General features: G+C 39.8%; 1 protein-coding gene across 1 annotated transcript in view; it reads right to left on the reverse strand.

Annotated features, from left to right (window-relative positions):
* TTC27 (tetratricopeptide repeat domain 27) overlaps nucleotides 1-7,652 on the reverse strand; it is a 114,726-nt gene extending 107,074 nt beyond the window's left edge. Inside the window, exons 1-2 of the mRNA XM_038131413.1 lie at nucleotides 7,379-7,652; nucleotides 4,422-4,599 (exon numbers count right to left, since the gene is read on the reverse strand). Coding sequence (XP_037987341.1) covers nucleotides 4,422-4,599; nucleotides 7,379-7,466 — 266 coding nt within the window. The 5' untranslated portion in view covers nucleotides 7,467-7,652. The remainder of the gene's footprint in view (nucleotides 1-4,421; nucleotides 4,600-7,378) is intronic.
* Between the last annotated feature and the right edge of the window lie 13,758 nt (nucleotides 7,653-21,410).

Genomic DNA, 21,410 nt, shown 5'->3' on the forward strand with positions numbered 1-21,410 from the left:
TTCTTTTTGTAAAAACAGAAACTTAGAGATGTAAGAGCCCTCCAATCAAAACAAAAAAATAAAGTGTTATACAATCCTTTAAAAACTAAAGTAAAATAGAAAAGCCACACACAAACAAGCAGCTGGTAGGCAAGAATGCAACAAAATATGCAGAACAATAGGAAAGCAGGGGTGGGGGACATTTAATTGAAAATTTAAAAAACCCAAAAACCCAAAACCATCTTTCTCAGGGGAGTTAGAGAACAAGGACTGGCATAAAGAGTTCTTGTCGAACAAGACAAGGTAACACTTCCTGGCTGTCATTATTCAGCCAGTAACTATCTGCTAGGAAATATGAATATATGAGTACATAACCAAGATCACCATTAAACTTCCAAATAACTCAGGAACACAAAGCACTAACAATTATTGTATATAAATTATTACCATTACACATGAAATACCAATACTGGTATAAATTTCCTAATTTTTCTCCCATGAGAAATTATACTTCAAAGCTTCTGAAAGGTAACACAGAGAAATCAACCACCCCTGCACTGTGATTTGATACTCTAGTCTTTTGAACATCATTTTAATTATTTTATAATTTACACTGTTTCTACTAGTAGCAATTTATTTATTTATTTTAACATTACTGATATCTATCTGGAAAGCAAACTTGCTTGAAGAGATAGAGTTTTATCCATGCAGAATGCCTCTGGAACAACTGATAACCAAATCCATTACTTTGGCTGGGATACTGTTTTTCCACTGTTTAATTTGTCATCACCAAATTATTTTTTCCCCCATTTTCAGATTTGTGACCAACTCTCAGTCTCCTTATCACTCATTCTGTATCAGAAAACCAATTTCAAGCTGTAATCCCTGCAAATGCTGAACTCCCTTGCCTATCCCCTATTTATTTTCCAAGAAAATGCATTCTGTCTCCCTGACTGCCCTTCACACTCACAATGCAGACCTACAGATGCTCACCTCCCAAAGGCTGCCTGAAAAGCAACACAGAGACTACTGTGAATGTCCCCCTTGCTAGGGTGATCTACATAATTTATTTTGCATTTATCCTTAGATATATGTATCCGTTCATCTCATGTTTCCTTTCTCTGTGTGAATGGGGGTTTTGCTGCCTTTTTTTAACACTGTTTCCACCAAGTCCAATTGTTCTTCATGATGCAGAATCCCATGCTTAATATTCATATTGCTGTATAAAATGCTTCTCAAAAATAAAGAACAATAGTGTATTTGTATTTAAAAAAATAAAATAAAAGATATGCATATAATGCTAGAATTTACAAACAAAATAAAAGAAGAAACTATTCAATAGCCAGGTTCTGCTTAGGAAGTTACAGATTTCTGTTCTTTTTAGTGATGCCATAAATTGCAGAAGAGCAGCCAAAACTACTCAGTGTCTAACTCTGATATTTTTTTAAATTCATGAACATCAAAGCAAGCTGCAGAAACAGCAAGCATGTCTTCATTTTCAGTTTTCATTCCATACTGCACACCAGTTAACCATCCATCAGATGTTCCATGAGAAATACCAAAAATACCATTCAGTGTTCAGTTTGGAAAATCATAACAAGCTTTATTGTATGGACTTCTTTGCCAAGTATTTATTTATATGTTGAATAAGGTAGAAGTAGTAAATATAGGCTCAACAACAGTGTTAGAGCTCATTTCCTTGTTGCTTTAGATTTTGGAACCTGCACACTATTTCCTTCCAGTCTTTTGAATCAAACTGTATGTCAGGCAAGGAATGCACCTTCCTCCTATGGAGCTCAGGAAAAAAACAAAAAAGGCATTCCCCCTCTGCATGGTTAAAACATATCCCATTGCTTCATCCTCCGAATTTTGCTGATTAAAACACAGCCATGAAGCTACATACTCTGTAGAAAACAGATTTTAAGCATTGAAGTGAGTAGCAATAGCAGGAAAAAAGTAAAACAAAAAATATCCTATTCAACACATTTATTATAAGGAATGCTTAATTTTTAGGACATAAAGGCTTAAAGTGCCATAGGGAAAATGTGTCTGGGGCAGGGAAAAGAAGGCAATCACTTAAAAGGGTAGAAAAGTTGCACCAATTTTTAAAATGCTGCTAAGTCATTTTCATTACTGAACTATGGCTTCAAAAGTGGAAAAAGTTACAGAGAACTTGTCCAAAGAAATTATCATCTAGATACAAATTTTGAGCTGTTTTGCCCTTAAGTCGCTCAGTTTTAACTTCAGAAAAAGAACTCCTTAAGAGTTCTTTCAACACTATTACAAAACCATACTTTGCACTGTTTATATTGTGCAAAAAAGGATAAGATTCACATTATCCAACTTTCTCTTTCTGATTGAATTCAATTCCTACTGTGTTTTTAAATCTCCAGAATTATAACTTTCAATTCAAGAGAAAAAAAATTGTTTTTACTTATCCCATCTACAGAAAGTCACACAAAAATCAGTGTCTTACTGAATTTTCTAGGCTAGAACTTAAGAGGTTTGCTGCACTTCCTTTGAATCATGCAGTGGAAAAAGAAAATTACATTTTAGGCATTAAAAAATATAGAAACATCCCCCCCAGTTTCATCATAAGCAATGCAAAGTCTGGATGCAAAGGTTACATAGGTTCCTTCCATGAGGCCTTCACAGGACATAGGGTCTGCAGGTAGAAAAAATAACCATGTAACACACTCCAGAAAGTCATCCAAGACCAAGAAAGTACAGGTCAAAGTGCTGTGCAGCACCTACCGAAAATAGGAAATTAATCTGTCTTTCAGACAAGCAACTTCAGTAGAAGTTTCTCTATAAGAGAAAGCCACAACTTAGTTCCTTCAGCCCCCAAAACTTCTTAAACTATTACCAACAGAGCTTGAAAAATTCACTTGGATGCTACAAACAAAAGTGTTTCTGGCAGACGCTGATAGGTTTTGAAGACCCTTTGCTTTCATTTTGAATAAAACTTCAGGCGATAATTTTGGGCAGAAAACCCTCTGTCTGATTCTGAAATGCTAAATATTGCGGATCTGCCTCCATATATTCTGGCAAGGGGGCTTCTAATATAGCTCAGAGCTGTAGAGCCAAAAAGAAAAACCACAAAGACCACAGAGCTGGAGCGCGAGCAGCCAAGGAACAAATTCCTTTGCTGTCTGCAGTAGGAGTGCACTACAACAGGAGACATATAAAGTTCCACTGCTGTAGATTGTGATTACCTTCAAGAAGCTGAATGGCTTAAAAAGGCAACAGCACATATTTGAAGCAATAATTAAGATCAGGATTGAGTCTGCTTCAAGTCCTGACTGATTTCTCTTTCCTTGTCACATTATTCAAATTACCGCAAGGTAACAGAATCTAGAAATATTGAAAAATCATCCAGCTAATATTTAACAGTAACAGCACAACAAAGTAAGGTAAAAAAATGAAACAAGAAACACCAAACAAAAAACATGCACGGGAAAAACCTCTGAACGCTAACTCAGAAAGCAGGAGTGCATTGTATTGTGTGCACCACACCAGAAGATGAGATTTTGACACACCATAATCTTGAACAAATCTCAGTTTTTCAAACATGCCAACTCTTTTTTTCTCTGATATTTCAGCAGAAAGGTTTATATGTGTCATAGCAAAACACACAAATTTGGACTCTGCCAACACTAACTGGTTACAATTACCTCCCTCTTACTTTTATCTTTTAATCTTTATTTTCTCTTATCTTCTGGTGAATTTATTTACCTTTTAAAATACCTATATATACATATATACACACAATACATGTATAGTTTTCTGCTTCTACTATCCCTAGCATGTCAGATTTCAGTCTGTTCATCATTTACACAGCATTTACACAGCAAACTGTAAGCAGTAAATACAAACTCCTTAATAGCAATATTTAGCACATAGAATACAATTAAGAGAGACTGTATCAGAGAAAGTCTTGGGAAGAAAGTAATTAATTGATGACAGCATCCATGACTAACACCTTACTCGTTTTTACATCAAAAAGAGTAGAACAACCTCATTATAAGTCAGACTTAGAAATACAGGCATTGCTTGGACAGTAACATTACAAAGTACTTCAAGCAGCCACATAAATGTAATACAACATTTCAGAGAGAAAATTGTTAATTGTTTGATGATATATAGCAAAACGAATTTACATGTGTGACTTCTTTATACCAGAACCTTCTGAGGTAATCACTGTAAATAAAGCTAATGTCTTCAAAAAAACCCTGTGTCACAACATCATTGTTTCTTTCACTGGACAGTAATGAACAGATGCCCAAGGGAGTGGGGGGAATAACACAAGAAATTTGTTTTCTGCTTTCCTGTCAGTACAAGGATTTTGAAGGCCCTATACAAATTCTACATTTTAAAATGCCTTTTGTAAAATTCAAACATAGCATCTATTAAACTTCCATATAATAAATAATAATTTCCACCTTTCCACATTATCAGCCTCTGCAGAACAATCCAGGTATGCTAGAATCTGTTTCTCCAAGTAAGTGTCAATGTTCTCCTCTGTCACAGAAGATGCACTGAAAACATTCTGAACGGCCGAATTTGAAAATATTGCCTCATATTTCCCATCAAACATCAACTGCAATAATGATCCACTTTCTGGAAGAGAAAAAAAACCAACACAGAAATCAATGTAAACTTTCAAACAATTTTGTCTTTCAAGACCTATTAAACATATTCAAATGAAAATATCTACCTCTACCCTTCTAAAGAATGTATCTTCACTTACACTGCAGGGAAAATGTAGTTGCACTGAAAGTCAAGAGCAGCACTGGCAGGTGTCACTTCATTCAAAATAATTTGTATTGAAGTTACAGTGAAACACAAACAACCAGATGAAACAAAAACCTGCACTGAAATTTCAGGAAAAACAAACGGATGGCCTTTTAAAATACTTCAATTATAACAGCAGGATTTTCTTCCTTCAAAACATTTTAAATGAACAGTAAACTCCTATAGATAAGACAGTAATTTCACAGACCAGAGAATCTACTTAGGGGAAATGCAATAAATAAAAATGATTCAGTATTTGCAGAGTTCAGTGAATAAAGCCTTATGCAAAACTGCAGAAATTGCTCAGTCCTTCATTTACAAGCTTGGAATACCGACAAGCAACGGGCATTGAGATTTTATATTTACAAAAGAACTGTCTCCCATGGTAACTATACTACCTCAGTGAAAAAGCCTGCACATGGAGCAGATCCTTAGGGGAAATTGCTACGGTGGATTTAGATCCATGACTGTTTCTTAAGCCTGATTTCAAGACAAAGGGAAGTCAAGAAATGCTATATATTTCTAAGAAGCTTCAGACCCATCAAGTTTTTGATCCAGGCTACAACTTTATTCAGAGAAGTTATCTTCAGATATGCTACAGTGCAATCAATACAGCAGTTGTCAGAACAACCTGGCCATGTTAAAACCTGCTATTCTTGAGCAAAACCATTATCTGCCTACCCTACAGCTGTGGCTGCAGCTCATGCAGATGCACTAACTGGTTTCTGACCAGATGATGCAGATGTTGGTGATGGTTCAGCTGAGGAAACGCAGAGCTCTGCACAGGATAAATGCCTCACTATCAATCTGTGATTCCAGCTGGGGATTGCAGCTCCCTGGTAGCTGCACTAATATCAGCAGCCGAGGTAACCAATTTAGCACTGGCACAGCTGTGGATCCACACAAGCAGCAGCTGGGCAAAGAACTGATACGAATACCAACCCCAGCTCATCCAGCTAAACAAGATCTTTGAATTTTACAAGTACAGGAACACAGAGGGCAGAACCACCATCAATAACAGCAATGGATGACTCTATAGGAATGGGTGACAGAGACTCATTCATTCTAAAGTCTCTGCACCACACTGCTGACTGAAGTTTACGTCAGTTCTCCACAGTGAGCTAGTGAATGATATAAGAGATAATGTGTGTCGTGTGTTATTTAAAAAACACTTTAAGCTCTACCTGGAAGGACATATACAGAAGAATAGCAGTGGTTCCACAATGCTGTTGACATCATGCCCTCACAGAGAATGGAAATAACAAGAGATTTTTCTCCAACGTGTGCTTTGGAGAGACTCTCTCACAGCAAATGACAACTTTTTTATATTGGATTATAGTTGCCCAGACAGGCAATGCTGTATTTGTAGAATAACTATGGGCTGTGAGGACATGTGATGATGAATGAGAAATAATGAGGTTCTTCTCCTTCCAGTAACATAACTGTAGCATGTAAAACCTGCTTTTGATTATGTGTGTAGCTTTTTATAGGACACTGTACAAATTCAAGGTCACAGCTTTTAAAATTATTTTCAGGATCATCAACAGGAAGAGTCCATGTAAATCATGACTAAGAATCATCACAAACCCCACCATTTTTTATCCCTACTGCAAAATGCCTTTCTTCAACAAGTTTTCCCCACATCTTATTGCAGCACACTATTTAAGGCACCTCTAAACAAACCAAAGCTAACAAACAATCCGACAAAAAAAAGCAATTAGAAAAACTCCACACCACAAACAGCATGCACAACCCTTGTTGAAAAGACAGATGTGACATATGTCAGTCACATCAACTACCATTCCTGGACAGTACAAGGATTAAAGTCAAATGAAAAGTCACATAAGGAAGTAAGACCTGATTAGCGCTGTATGGCTCTTTTCCAAAAATCAGTAAGTGCTTAGGTAAGGATAAATGAGACTTCCAATATGCTACAACACGGCACACGACTTGAGTACTTCAGTCTGCCTGAAACGTGGCAGCACCTTTACATGACAAATGTTACATTTTAAGAGCTGCTGAGCTCCCCCGCAGGAAAGCTGCGTCTAAGTCCCCTCAAGAGACTATTTTCCATTGATCCCTCAAGCACCTGTGACCGAATAACTAATAAATATAGAAAAGGCAGCTCGTGCCAGACTCTTCCTTCCCACGTTTTGCTCCAAGAGCGCGTTCCACCTCACTGCCAAGTTCCAACAGGCGGGCAGCCGGTCCCTGGGGAGGCAGCCGGAGGGAGCCCCGTGCTTACAAGCCTCCCGAGTGCCGGCACCAGCCGGGTGCCGGGGCTTCTGCCCGAACGGCACCGCTGCGGCCGCGGCCGCTCGCACCGAGAGCGGCCAAGGAACCCTGCGGAGGCCCGGCCGCTCCCGCAGCTCCCTGCCGGCAGAGCCGCTCCCGGTTCTTCCAGCCTGACAAGCCCACGGCCTCCCCCACCCTACAGCGCGGGCAGGCGCCCCCAGGAGCTCGGTGAGGATCTGACAGGGCGCCCCAGGTGAAAACGCCCGCGGCGGGGGGGACCCGCCAGCCGAGACCGCGGCTCGGTCCGGTGGCTCCGGACAGGCACAAGGAACGGGCACCTTCCCCGCGCCGGGCCGGGACCTCCCCTCACCTGCGGCCGCGACTTCGCCCTGCTTCCACTCCAGGGACTCCGCGGCGCTGAGGAAGCCCCTCAGCAGGGCGCGCTCCAGGGCCAGCATGGTCCCGCCGCTCGGGCCCGGGCCCGCCCCGCTCCCCGACACCGCCACTGCCACCGACACCGCCGCGCTCGCGGCCGCGACCCCCGGCACCCGCAGAGAAGCGCACTGCCCGCAAGACCCTCAGCCCATGTGCGGGCAGCGGCCGCAGGGAGCCGCCATGACAGCGGCGCGGGGCACACCGGGAGGGCGAGCTGGCCCCGCCCCGCCGGTGGCGGCGGCGTGAGGGGAGCGCGGGCGCCGCCATGGCCAGGGAGGGCGCTTCGGCTCCCGGGGCGGCACTGACCGCCAGGCACCGGCTTGTCGGGGAGCGGGGGTGGGCGTAGGCACGCGTAGGTATCCATATGGAGTCTGCCTGGGCGATTCCCTGCGGAGAATCACCGAAGGGGTCAGGTTGGAAGGGAACACGGTGGGTCAGCTGGTCCGGCCTCCATCGTCCGACCTCCCTGCTCTTGCGGGGTCATCCCGGAGCGCATGGCACGGGATTGCATCCAGACGGGTTTGGAGCATCTCTGTGGGGGAGAATCCACAGCTTTTCTGGGGAATCTCTTCCAGTGCTCAGTCACACAGTAAAGAAGTTTTTCCTCACATTCAGCTGGAGCTTCCTGTGTTTCTGCCCTCTGCCTCCTGTCCTATTGCTTGACCCCACTGAGCAGAGCCTGGCTCCATTCTCTTGACACCCTCCCTTCAGAAATCTATACATCCTCTCTGGAGAATCCTCTGCGATCCCGGGCAGGTGCAGGCTGAGGCGCCCAGCACTTAGAGCAGGCCGGTCAGGATCGTGCTTTGGTCTATCCCGGTGTTAATTTTAGCACCTGTCCAAACACAAGCCTGATAATATTAAAATTAAAATTAGTATTGTGAGATTTTGTGCTTTTCATTTGCAGGGAAAACCAGTCAAGTAACATTTTCAGTGAGTAAAGAGTTGCTAAGTATAATTCCTTAGTAAAAATAAAGGGATATTTTAGGGATATATCCCTTAGTAATTAAGGGATATTTTGCTGTCTTCCTCACCTCTGCCAGTGTGAGGGGTTTCACCCTTCAGTTCTAGAGCATCTAGAAACGTCTGGAAGCTGCAGTAGGTATGTGGGCAGGAGTACCCCTGGCAGGAATTAGTGCGCTCCTCCCTGGCACTGGGCTGATTGTTGCTGCTGATGTAAAAGATGGTTTGGGATGTTTGTCAGTTGCCACAGACTTATTGAAATCTGCAGCTTAAGTTTGCTTCCCTAAACTATTTGAAGAATACACGTTTATTTCTCAAAGAACAATCAATACACTTCCTTTGCATCTAAGGATAGCTTCTGCCAGATGGCTCAAGAGAAGAAAGAGAGATGGGAAGAAAGTCTTTGCAGGGCTGTGTAGTGCAGATTCAAGATTTTAGCATAGTGCTGCTTATGGTTTCTAAGCAGGAAGTAGATAATCAAAATTTCTGACACAAGAGTTTTCAGAGAATAACCTTCATCTTTAACTTTTTTTCTGAGAGTGTGAGAAAATTATGCATAAGAAATGTGCTACTGTGGTAACTGAACTAGCACATTTAATATCACCTTACAAGATACCTGTGCTGCTGTATTGATGCAGTATTTATCTTCTGCTGCAGGGTTTTTTTTTTCCTAAAGCCTTTTGAAACAGATGATCTCCTTGTGGACTCCCAAAAAAAACCACCTGCTAACTGTAAAAAAAAAAGATGTTGTAAGGTTCAAGCAGTTAATATTAGCATAGATTTATCATAATGATATTTTTAACAGTGAGCTGCTGTTTGTTAAAGCTGCTGTTACATTATTTTTTGCCTGATCCTGAATTCTGTGTGCCAGGTCTCTGGTACTGCTGGGAAGAGAGCCATTTTTGGGCAGGAGTAGATTTGCTGTTTGAGGAGTGGGGAAAGGGGAGGAATTGTCAAGGAAAAACTGGCTCAGTGGTATATCAGGATAAAATTTGCAGGACTGTGCGACCAAACTTCTGCAATTCCAAGGAGCACATTTGATGCACCTGGTGAGAGGAGGGGAGATGCAAGGCTCGTAGTAGGGAATCCCATCAGTTTCTCTTGCTTTGGCTCTGTCAGTTCAGCCAAGTAATATCCCACTAACCAGTTGGTGTCTGTGATTCATCATATTTAAGGTTACATCGCCTTAGTTACCATATCAGAGACTTCAAGCTCGTTGGAAGCTTGGGAGACCCCCCGGTAGATGTCAGCTAAATGCTCCAACTATATTCTTGAATGTTGCTGAGTTAATGCACAGGCCCTCACTGTCAGGAGGGTGGGTCCCTCCGAGGGCTCCCAGCACATTTACTGCTTTTCCTGTTTACAATTTAAAAATAGACTTGCAGTCTCCAGGTGACAAGGGCAAAAGCACGGCCATTGTTACCCAGCTGTTCCGCCCTCCCAGCAGGTGTCTCGGGCACAGGCACGGACGTGATGCTGGGCGTGCGTTGTGGTTGCGTCACTGCACTCACCAGGCAGCTCTGCATCCCTCGGGTCTCTCTGACCACTTGGCCACCTTATGCTCGTGCTTCACCAAACCCCAAAGAACAAAATCACTGGGCAGTCAGTGAAGTGGAGGAAAGAAAAGCTACATTTCGAATGTGCTAAAATAATAGAGGCTAGGGAATTCTTCTGTTCCTCACAACTTTAGAAAGCAGTAACTGTTAGTGTAGGCCGCTGCACCACAGGAAAAGAAAGAGTGATTCAAACCACTCTTTGGGAATGTAAAATGAAGAACATGGCCAGTGGCAAATAACCCTGGACAGCTCTTCTCTGGTGTTGTGGCAACTCTTCTAAAAGCTGACATTAATCTTCATTAATCATTTGGAAAATACTATATATTAATATTACCGTATCTCTCTTTGTATGGTATTGAGGATGAGTGAATGAGTAGAAAAAGAGGGAGTAGGTCTCCAGTAAATACTTACTCTGTATGTAAAATACAGCTTTAATGTTTGAGGTGCAATCTTTCCAGTTGTAATAGGTTCGTTTTTATAAAATTTAGGCGTTTAGTAGAAAATCTATTGCCATTCCTGATGTCCATGAATAAGTATTTGCTGACCATTTTGCAAATGTTGCTCTGTTCTTTCTTTTTTTCTCCTTTTTTGTCACATCAGAACATATCTCATCTGAACTTTAAAAAAGTAATTATCACCTTGTTAGTTAGTAGAAATTTGCTCTGCCTCAACTACATAGTATCTGTGAGTTTTCAGATGAAGAAACCAAAGTTTATGTGGAAATAATCCAATTTACTGTTCAACAAAAGAATTCAGAAATTAGTCTTTCATTGAATAAGCATGTCTTATCTGCCCAAGTAGACATTTGCAAAGTATTTAATGCCTTCTTATATGAGCTCATACAGAAGCATTATTTTATGATGTCTGTTTTTTTAATACAGCAACATTTTCTCTCTTTGCTAGCTTTGAAAGGCGAGAAGAATTTAAAGTGAGATTTAAAATAAATTAAATGGCTCTCAATTAATTGGATTCTCTTTGGTAGTCTGAAGAAAGAAAGCCAAACAAAATTGATTCCAATCATACTGCATTACACATAAATTTTAGCTGAAACAGATAGAATGTTTTATTACAACCACATGATAATTTTAATCTCTTTAGTGCACCCACAAACATGATTATATTTTTGAACATAGAATGTGCATGGTTACCTGCAAGCAGAAACATGTTTTTGAGATTACCTCACCTTGAATGAAAAGAGTGAGTAGTTCTGGCTCTCAGATACATTTGTGTCACAACCAGGTCACGGCATCATCCCTGTGGGGCGGTGTTGGCACAAGACTGGGGTGTTCATCAGAAACACGGACTGTGACAGGCAGCAAAATATGGGGGGATGATGAATTCCTGATCTGGAGATCCCAGCTGGATCCTTAATTTATTAAGGATCACTCTCCCTGGTCTGTCACCAGGGAAGAGTGAAGCTCTTGGATTTCGTCAGCACCAATTGTCCCTGAAAATCACTCACAGTGATGCCTTTTTTTGTTGGACCTCCAAAATTTGGGGCATCTCTGTGACTTTTGACTTCAGTAGGATTTGGTGCATGACTTAGGCAATAAGGACTATTGGTCATTACTGGTTTATATGTAAGATTTGGTGAGTTCTGTGGATGAAATATGGCATGTCATGTTAATATAGAATATTCCGTGTGAATCAGCAGAAAATACCCGATACAGGTCTGTGACTATTTTTATAAGAGTATAAAAAGCAGTTCTCTTCATCTTTCTGCCTTAGATTCCTAAAAATCACGAGCTGAATTGTTAGATTAGACACTAATGCATTTGATGCAAGTTGGATTCCAGAATTGTTTTAGATCTACAGAACAGTCACCAAGCTTAAACGTTGCAATGTACCTTCCAGTACAATTCTTCTATCTAGCTAGCATGAAGGATTTAACAGTGGTATCAGCTTAAATGCTCTGTGTTGATTTGTAATGACAGGGGAACAACAAGGAACATTCTGCTTGATGAGAAGAGTATTATCCTAAAACTTCCTGTTGCTCACAGCTTTGCCAAATAGCACAAAGTTTGATGTTTTGTATTTGGAAAATGTCCCTTAGCTTAGACTTCTAAGCAAACTAGGTGCAATTTCTCTCTCTTTCTAAACACAGGCACAAAAATGTTTGTTCTTGTATTTTTTACTCTTTGAAATGTGTATTTTGGATGAGGAGGTATTTAGTGATTGGGAGTGTGGTGCACTGTATGTCAGAGAAGTACTTTTTGCCATCTCAGTTTGAATTTGCATTAGTAAAAATTCAGCATAGCTTTGCAGTGTCATAGAATTATAATCATAGAGGAATAGAACTTACGAGAACCAAGTGTTAAGGCAGGAGGCCTCAAATTCTGGAAGTGTCTGGAAAAGACAGAAACCCAATTGTTCTAGTGATTTTCATTTGGATAATCCCTTGTGCAATATTTATGAGAAGTTGATGTTTTATGGTCGGTTCAAATGTTATTTTGGACAGTATGGGACATCACTGTTAGATGCTATTGGCTCTCCAAAGTTTGAGATGGGCAAAACTGACTGCAAATGTTGGAAGTTGCAAAGAAAAAGGTTCTAGTAAAATAAATAACTAGATTATAGTGGAGGGAAGTAGATGGAGAGAGACTATTCACACCTAAAACACCAATAGATCTCAATGTCCTTCAGCAACCAAAAATCTGCACTGAAATGATTTCTCATATTCTCTATAATGAGTTTCTCCCTAAATCTTTGAAACTACTAGCTTCTTTGAGGATTATCTGTCCTGGCAAGAGCAACAATAAGATAAATGTTCTCTTTCAAAACCTGCCTCAACACGCTTGTCAATATTTACTATATATTTATAACTTGACACGGTGAAGGATTGATGAGATCATTACAGTGGATTAGGATGACTCATCTCCCTGTCCTCCATGACTGCTTCTGCTTAGCTCTTTACTTCTCCTGACTGCCCAAAGGAGAAACTCTGACGTGTTCTGAGCAGGCTTCCAGAGAGTTGGAAGAAATCAGTCCCTTCTTTTGCAGTCCTTGAAGATGTCCAAAGGATTCTTCTAACAAATTTTCTGTGTAAAACCAGCACTCAAGTGATTTTTCATTCATCTTGCAGCTGTTAATCATTAGACTCCACAAACATTAGGAAATATGTGTCATTCACAATCTCTTACTTTCCACAAGCAAAACTCTTAGTATCAATAAAATCAGGCTTTGACTTTCACTTGTGTACAATCTTTCAGATCCTATGGTGCAGTGAGTGGTATCATATTCCAGTCCTCATCTAGGTTTCCTGTGGCTAGTGGGATGAAAATAAGTTCCTATAGGTTTCCCAAGTGTTCTCAGCAGCAGAATTATGCCTTACTTTTGTGGCTGTGGGAAATTCTTTCCTCTTTCTAATGTTGTAGGTTTAGGAACATTCTGGTAGGGTTGTGATTAGAACTGCTTATGATGAGAAAGCACTTTTTATAACTACTGTTTGCCTGAACTCTGCTGATCTATTTATACATCCATTGTGTTCAAAGACTGACTACAGCAATTATTATTGAAAATAGATTAGGAAATAGTAAGGGATTATCCCATGTCTACAGATTTTGTTCTGCCATGAAATCAGTTGCAGGGTGTTGTGATCATACTTGGAACAGGAGCGTAAGAGAAACATTTATACAGTTCTCAACCTGTTCACCTGAAAGAAAAGCAGTTGCTTTGGACTTACATTGTATCTCAGAGGAAGAGCTCTTCTTATTTAGCTTTATGTGTAAAAAAAATTATTAACAACTAAACAGTTCTGGATTTTGGTCCTTGTCTACTCCTAATTTTAGGATATTTGTCTGAATTGCCTAAGGCTCTTTTTCACTATATAGTACCTCTAGGTTTCCTGATAAAGAATGATCTGAAACAAATACAGGTACTTTACTAAGGAGCAAAAGTTATCTAAATCTGGATTTGCAGTAACAAATTTAGAAAAGAAAATTAAAAAGTCTTACAAGAAAATTGTTACAGACATAGAAGTCTATCAAGAGCTGGAGAATACTTTTTATATTTGTATGGATTCACACATAGCAAAAATATGTTGGTGGTCTGACATCCCAGAGTGGCTTTGAATTGTCTGAATCACAGAACTGCATCACAATGACTCATTCTTGTTGCGTACTGACATCCCTGCTGGGAAAGAGCTGCTGTCTCTCCCTTGTAGCAATTTCAGTTGGCACATTTTTGTTTTCTCCTCCCAAGGAAGTTTCTGTCCTAAAAGACATCTACAGTGGAGAAGAGAGGCACTGTTTTGCAGGTGCAGGAAGTCATTTATTGCTCCATTAGAAGCAGATATTCACTCCTCCAGATGGTAAGGGAATATAAAATCCTACCTCTAATTTCTAGGGATTTTGCTATAACTGAATTCCTTCTAATGCCTACGCACAAGAGGATAACACAAGCAGAATGCTGATTTGGGCTGTTTGTATGTGCCTTTCCTTTATAGATGTAACATCTAAACCCTTTAGAATAAAGATGCTAACCCTTTTAAAACAATCTTGTGTGCAGCCACCAAAAGAAAAGCCTTTCTGAAATAAGATGATCAGCCAGTGCTTCAAATTCTTTGCATTTAGTTCCACTCAGCTCAGAACTATCACACCTGGGATAAAATTGTACTTATTCCATGGGTTTTGCTACCATGCATCAGTCCTGGATTAAGTGAACCAAGAGTGGCACACACAGAGAAGATCCTTCCCTGACTGTATGTTCTTCTAATCTCTCTGGCTGTAGATGAGCCATTGTGTTTTCAGGGCAGATCTCCAAATTTATGCTGAGGGCAGGGAGAAGGGAACTCACTACATCATTTTTCCAGAAATTGTGATGATTTCCACCCCCCTCCCCCCCCCATGCTTATCATCCTCTATAACCTTAGTGACATAGCAGGTGATCTGTCCTTCCACAAAGTCACAGAATTGTTGCTCGCTGCATTTTTTCACAAGGACTTTTCAGGTGAATGTTAGTATTACTGCCAAATTCTTGTCAGCACACTTGGGCTAACAGCATATGACTTAATGTCTGGCAAAAGTCCTACAGGATTGGCTTCTGAAAATTGATAAGCCCTCACAAGTTGAAGAAAGATCAGGCCAAAGAGGCATAATCAAGTACCCTCCTGAATAAAAACATCCTTTCTTAGAACTTCTAAGGAATATATTTTGGGTCTCTGCTGCTACCTGTGTCTTGATAGTGCTGTTAGATCATCTTGTCCAGACCTATTTTATTTTTTAACTCAGAGAAGCCCTGTCTTGACTTCTCTTACCCAGGAAATGGAAGCTTAGGGTTTTTTATTCAAATTTTCCTTTGGAGTTGGCAGTAATTCTAAGGCTGAGCTATAGATTTATCATTCCTATGCTGGATGCTCACATGCCATTTTAACCTTCAGTGCAGATAAACTTTGTGAAATGGTTTCATTTTTCCTATATTGTCACAAAATAGAATATATAAATAGGTTCTAAAAAGAACTTTTCTTCCACCAAGAGCTTTGTTGAAATAATTAAATGCATTTTTGACTTACACATTACATTTTAATAATTAATTTTTTTCAATTGGTGAAATCAATGATAAATTCATTGGGGAAATTTTAAGCTAATGTGTCATCACAGGACCTGTGCTCAGAAACAAATAAATTTTAATTTCTTGACCCTTAGGAACAGGTCTCTCTTTTTTTTGGTGTTTTTCTGCCAATGGATAAAGCATCAGGGAACCAGAAGATTCTTTAAAAGTCCTTATTTCTTTCCTGTTAATCAGTAATTCTCAGGTTCTCTCTGTTTTCTTTGTCAAATTTGGATATTTTCTTTATGAACTAGCCTGTGAAAAAAAAAAGAGTCAAAAAAAAGGAAGTTTTAGGGGAGTTCATGATAGTCTTTCCATTTGTAAAAAGTTGCTGTAAAAAAGGCACACAACGTTCAGCACACACTTGGACTTTTGTGGTCTTCTGATGCTGCAAGCTTTGTCTAAATGATCTCTGGATGAAGGTTTTTCCTTATGATTTTGTCTCCTCTGATGTTTTTCTCTGAGCCATGAATTCCCACGATATCAGATGGCTGCGTTCACATTTGATGACAATGAAATACACATTGCACAGAACAAGCTGGCTTAACTTTCATCAGTACGGACCTTTCCTGGTCTGCTCCATTGAAGTTGCAGTCAGGAAAAGGGGCACAAGCTCTGTCACGGATGGTTGTGGTCTGATTAATAGATTTAAAACTATGTGTGCCATTTGCAGTGCTGTTCAATCATACTGGAAGAGTTTTTAATGGTTTTAGAAAAATGATTCAAAACATTTAGTCAAAGGCTTCTCAGAAAAACCCCAACAACTAAAATGAACCTTTCCTCTTCTTCTTCCTCTGCTGTTTTGGCTTGTTATCTCAGTCCCCACTCTGCACCCAGGCAGAGCCCTAAAATGAGTAATAAGTCTCATTGTGGGAATGACACCTGCATGACCTTAAAAAGATGAGGCAGAATCACAGCTTCGATTGGAAATGGCTCCTGCTCGTTCTTGGTGGCTTTTTTACAGTTATGTATTATTCAGTCCTAATGGTGTTTCATCTACTGAAATAATGCTTCATTACTTTTCTATAATCTTAGCAATGTAAGCAGCCATTGTGTGTTGCTTTCCTTCTTTTCTGTAGATAAACACACTTTTTAATAGTTGAACTTAGTCTGCAGAGTTGACATTGAGACTGGCTAGGATGGAGACAGATTCTGATAGCAGCACAGCATGTTACAGGTCAGGACTTAATTTAGTCTGGCTTCTGGTGTGGATGTATTCTCCTGTAATGTCATCTTTCTGCTCCTGACATAGAATAATAGCTAGTTCTATTTACATCTCATTGTCAAGTCACAAAATTCCTGCTAGTACCAAAAAGACAAAAAGGGCACAGGATAAAAGATAGTGCTCTTGCTATAGTTCACTTGTTTTTGGAGGAATGGAGGTGATGTTGGGGACTTCAGTCCCACACTCTTAAAAACAAATAAAGGTAAGATAAGGCTTTTATCCCAAAGTCACCTAGTTAGTATAGCAATAAACGTTTGTTGTGTTATGCTGCCCTCCAGTTTCTAACTAAGAATGGTTTGGGTTGGAAGGGACCTTAAAGATCGTGGAGTTGCAACACCATGACCACAGTCAGGGTCGCCTTCCACTAGACCAGGTTGCTCAGGGCCCCATCCAATCTGGTCTTGAACACTTCTCATTTAAATGAATTGCTTGCTAAATTTCTGAACTTAAAGGTATTTAATATGTGAAACCTGAGTTTTGCAGAGCCTACTGGTCCTTGTTAGAGAGGTTACACCAGCCTATATTTGTAAGCAATATTGTCTCTTTTTTGGTTTTAATTGTGTTTTTCCCCTTCTTCTAGTCCCTTACCTTTCCTTGCAATGATTTTTTTTCCTTAAATTCCTTCTTGGAAAAATAACAAAATGCATTTTCTGTGTGCGTCTCTCTCAGTTAATAAGCCATACTGTCCTCCATTTCCGGCAGTCAGGTTTCTGCTGTTTCCAGGTTTATAATCACTTACTTGGGAGCTTTGCTGATGGTTTTGTTTTGTAGTATTTGTATTATCTTCTCCTTACTGCTTATTGCAATTTGAGCTTTATACACATGAGATCGTCAATCACCATTTTTTGGCATCTTAACATCTTGAATTAATTTAAGCAGATGAAAGAGATCAATAGGTAAGGTCTTAAATATCCTTGATAGCCAGATGCTCCTATATTTCGCATGCAGAAATCTTCCATCTGCTGTCGGGTTGACAAATGAACCAAGTTTTGAATGTGTCCCCTGTTTACTTTAATGGCTGAGCATTAAGAGATTCCAAATTCTGTGCTCTGTCTCTGCACTGAAGTGCGCAGGCCTAAGTACAGGAAAGCTTCATGTTTATTATGCAGTACATACCTGATTTAGTCATGTAAAATAGTTAATTCAAATAGTTATTTTTAAAATGTTTTTAATTAACTTCAGACAAATTCCAAATGCAGAATCTTTTAACTGCTTCAGACTTGCACAAGTGGCACTAGGGAGAAGCAGATGAGAAGCTTATTTCTGTAGCTGACTTTTGAACTCTGAAATGGACAATGTAATCCTTTGTCACTTGTGTTTCCCAGCATTATTTCTTGAATTTGATATGCAGTTGCTATAAATTAAAACTTTGTTACCTTGACTACAGAGGTATTGCAGTTGGTCTTAGATATTATTGCATTATTCCAACCTTTCTAAAACAAGCTTAAAAAACATCTCTAGTAGGTACTCCATTGTCTGGTAGAATTTATGGTAGGGACTGGGCTCAAACTACACACCCTGTCCTGATGTAGGAAGGTTTCACACCTGGAATATGCAGAATACCTGTTGTCACTCTATCAAGCCTAGTGTTTGTTGACACAAGCTGGAATGCAATACAGCACATGATAGCAAACTTTAAAAGACATTATAAACTAATCTTATCATCATACTGCTTGATCAGTGGTTATAAAATTCAATACCTAGACACCATAAAGATTTTATTGTTGCTTAATGACTTAGAAATACAAAAAGAAGTAAATCCCATGGGTCTAAGCACAGCCAAAATCTCTGCCAGCATCCAATTCGGAAAGATGCCATTTAGCCTCCAGGAAAAAGGCCTGCCAGCAGCTTGGACTAAGAATGTTCACACTCACTGCCTAAGTAAATGGGCAGTAGACTTCAGACTCTATTGGATGATGATGACACAAAAATGTATTAACCAACCCTAATAATGAGACAAGGCCAACATCTTAGTCCTCCATGTGACTGGAAATAAAGAGAACACTCTACATAAGGGGCCAAAAAGAAGTTCTCCAGCCCCTTTAGTACTGTCCTTATTTGCCTGATTTCCTTGGGAAAACCAGTCTGTGCAGTCTTATCTCAGTGACCGCCCTCAGTTAAGACACTCAGAAGGCACCAGCATCGTTCAGCTGAACTTAGGAGAGACATAACTTCCCTCTAAGCTTTTTCTAGGTTTGTGAAAAAGCTGGGTAGATAAGGGGAAGAGAAAGATAACAGTCACAGTTTGGATCCTTCATGAAAACTTTTGTAGTACTATGTAAAAGAGAACTCAACCTTAGGAGGGTAAGGGACATGGGAGAGGGGAACATTAAAGGCCCTGAGAGCAGAAAAAGCTTCAGTTGTAGCCTGCAGGTAGCTGAGGCACAAATCAGTTGGAGGCCACGCTCATGAACCCTTCTGTACACAAAACTCCTGAATTAGTTATGGTACCATGAGCCTTAACATTACTGCACCACACATTTGGAAACTGTTTACTTCTGCCAGTAAATTTTTCTGTCTCTTAAATTCTCTTTGCATAACACAGGGTTTTTTTTGTCCTCAGACCTATCACTTGTTTCTTGTGTCATAGCACCCATGTTACATCTCTGCTAAACTCTGCTGCCTGTGGCAATGCAAGCCACTGTCACAATTCACTTTTGTCCTGTATTTCAGTTAGTGGTATGACTTTATTTCACAACCAGCTTACATTTCAATCTTCATCAATAAAAGTGTGCAGCTTAAAATCTCCAGATTCCAGTTCTAAACCAGGACTTGTTTCTATAACTCATGCTGGTGTTTTCTAGGGAAGAAGAGGAAGATGATTCTGTTGTACAGTGATTTTCTTTGTGAAGTTCCTCTATCTTAGTGATTGTGGTTTTAATCACTGTCAATGTGCCCCAAACTTTCTAACATGAGCAATGCTTTGCTGCAGATTACTAGCACAGTTCTGAAAGAAAAAAAATTCTAAAAGAATACTAGCTAAAGTGAAAATGTGAGAAGGAGAGATTAAAGAGAAGGTTTAACATTTTCTTTGTTGAGTCAGATTTGCAAAACTCCTCAGATTGCAAAGCTGACAATGATTTTCTTTTGGCATCTTCTTAATTTCATTTGGGATGAAGTATATATTCTTACTGAAATATCATTGATTAGCAAAAGGACTTAAAAGGGTGTATGAGTAAGATATGTAGCATCATCAAAAAAAAAGGGGGGGATTAAATAGTCCCATAAAACCCCTCACCACACCTGCCTTTGCAAAGGACAGCTGGATGTTGACATGAAATTCTGTCTATTTCAATAAAACCAAAATTTAGTGCTACCACAGAGGCACCTTCATGGCAGCTCCCAGCTGCAGCAGCACTGGCTGCTTCCCTCTCACATGTAATACTTCCTTTGGACCCAGAAACAGCTGTGAAATCCTGGAACAGAGCTTCTTTAGAAAAGGCATTCGTGGTCCTCACTACATAACAAGTTACAATTTTTAAAATGCTAATGGAGAGGCCAAGGCTTCAGTCTTTGGATGACTGAGGTTAGAATTTTGTTTTTTGGAGCAATTGTAGCAGATTAAAGCCAATCAGAAATAAGCATGTGTAAAGGATTTTCCTTTGAACATTTATTTACAACACTTTCTCTCAGGCATCAGAGCTAGTGATAGTGTAAGTCAAGTATAAAATATTTTATGTTATTGCTTTTCTGTAAAAAAACCCTAATGCAAATTAGAAAGCATAAGATGTTACCATTCTTCAGCTGCAAAACTTAGACAACTCCTAAATTAGTTTGTAGCTGGCTTCGCATTTTAGCCCAGGAGAATTTGTGGTAAGAATGATTCTAGGTGACCTTGAGAACTTCTGAAAGAGCCCACCAAGAACCTGGGGCCAGCCAGGCTTTTCTCCTCCTTGTCATCTCTATAGAAAAAAATCAGCAATCATAACCAAAAATAACCATGGCAAAAGACATACTGTGGAAAACACTCCAGTCTCTTGAGGACTCAGAAATTGTTTGCAAAGTATTACTAAAATGTGAGTTCGGTGACTTTTTTCCCTTTTTTTAAAAAGTCCCAAACATAGATATCCCTCTTTTGATCATTTTGTCATCCTCATATGTTTACCTATACACCAGAAGTAAAAGCAAGACAAATTCAAATATGTGTGAGCAAGGAATCTAATGCAAGATAGAAGGATAGTCTGAGAAAGGATCAGCACTTGGAAATAATAACCTCCCAGTACTTCCACAGGCTTCATAGTTTCCCTAGGCATGAGTGAATTCACATCTTCTGTTATTTGTAACTGTTTCATGAACACTGAGTAAAATAAAATTTAAATTTAAATTTCAACAAAGCCAATGTTAAAGCCAATACAGCAGCAGTCTGCAGGGTTTTTTTCAGCACATGCTCCAGCACTATTGTAGTCAGATATCTGCTCTTGGAAAATTTTACAGCTTTCTTGGGTAGAATATCTGCCTTTGAATTCTTTTATGGTTTCTGCAAATGATCCTCACCCTTATTACTGAAATGACTAGTTAAGAGGCAAAAGACACAGCTCTGGCAAATATTGCCCTGTGGTATAGGACACTGGTTTTACATATAATTCTGGCAGCCAGTAGATTCAAATGTGAGAAATTTGGCAAGGTCAGCACAGGATAATCTTCAATCTATGAATGTCTTGGATGAAGCCATAGGA

The sequence above is a fragment of the Motacilla alba genome, chromosome 3 (assembly GCF_015832195.1).
Source record: "Motacilla alba alba isolate MOTALB_02 chromosome 3, Motacilla_alba_V1.0_pri, whole genome shotgun sequence".
In the NCBI taxonomy this organism is placed as follows: Eukaryota; Metazoa; Chordata; class Aves; order Passeriformes; family Motacillidae; genus Motacilla; species Motacilla alba.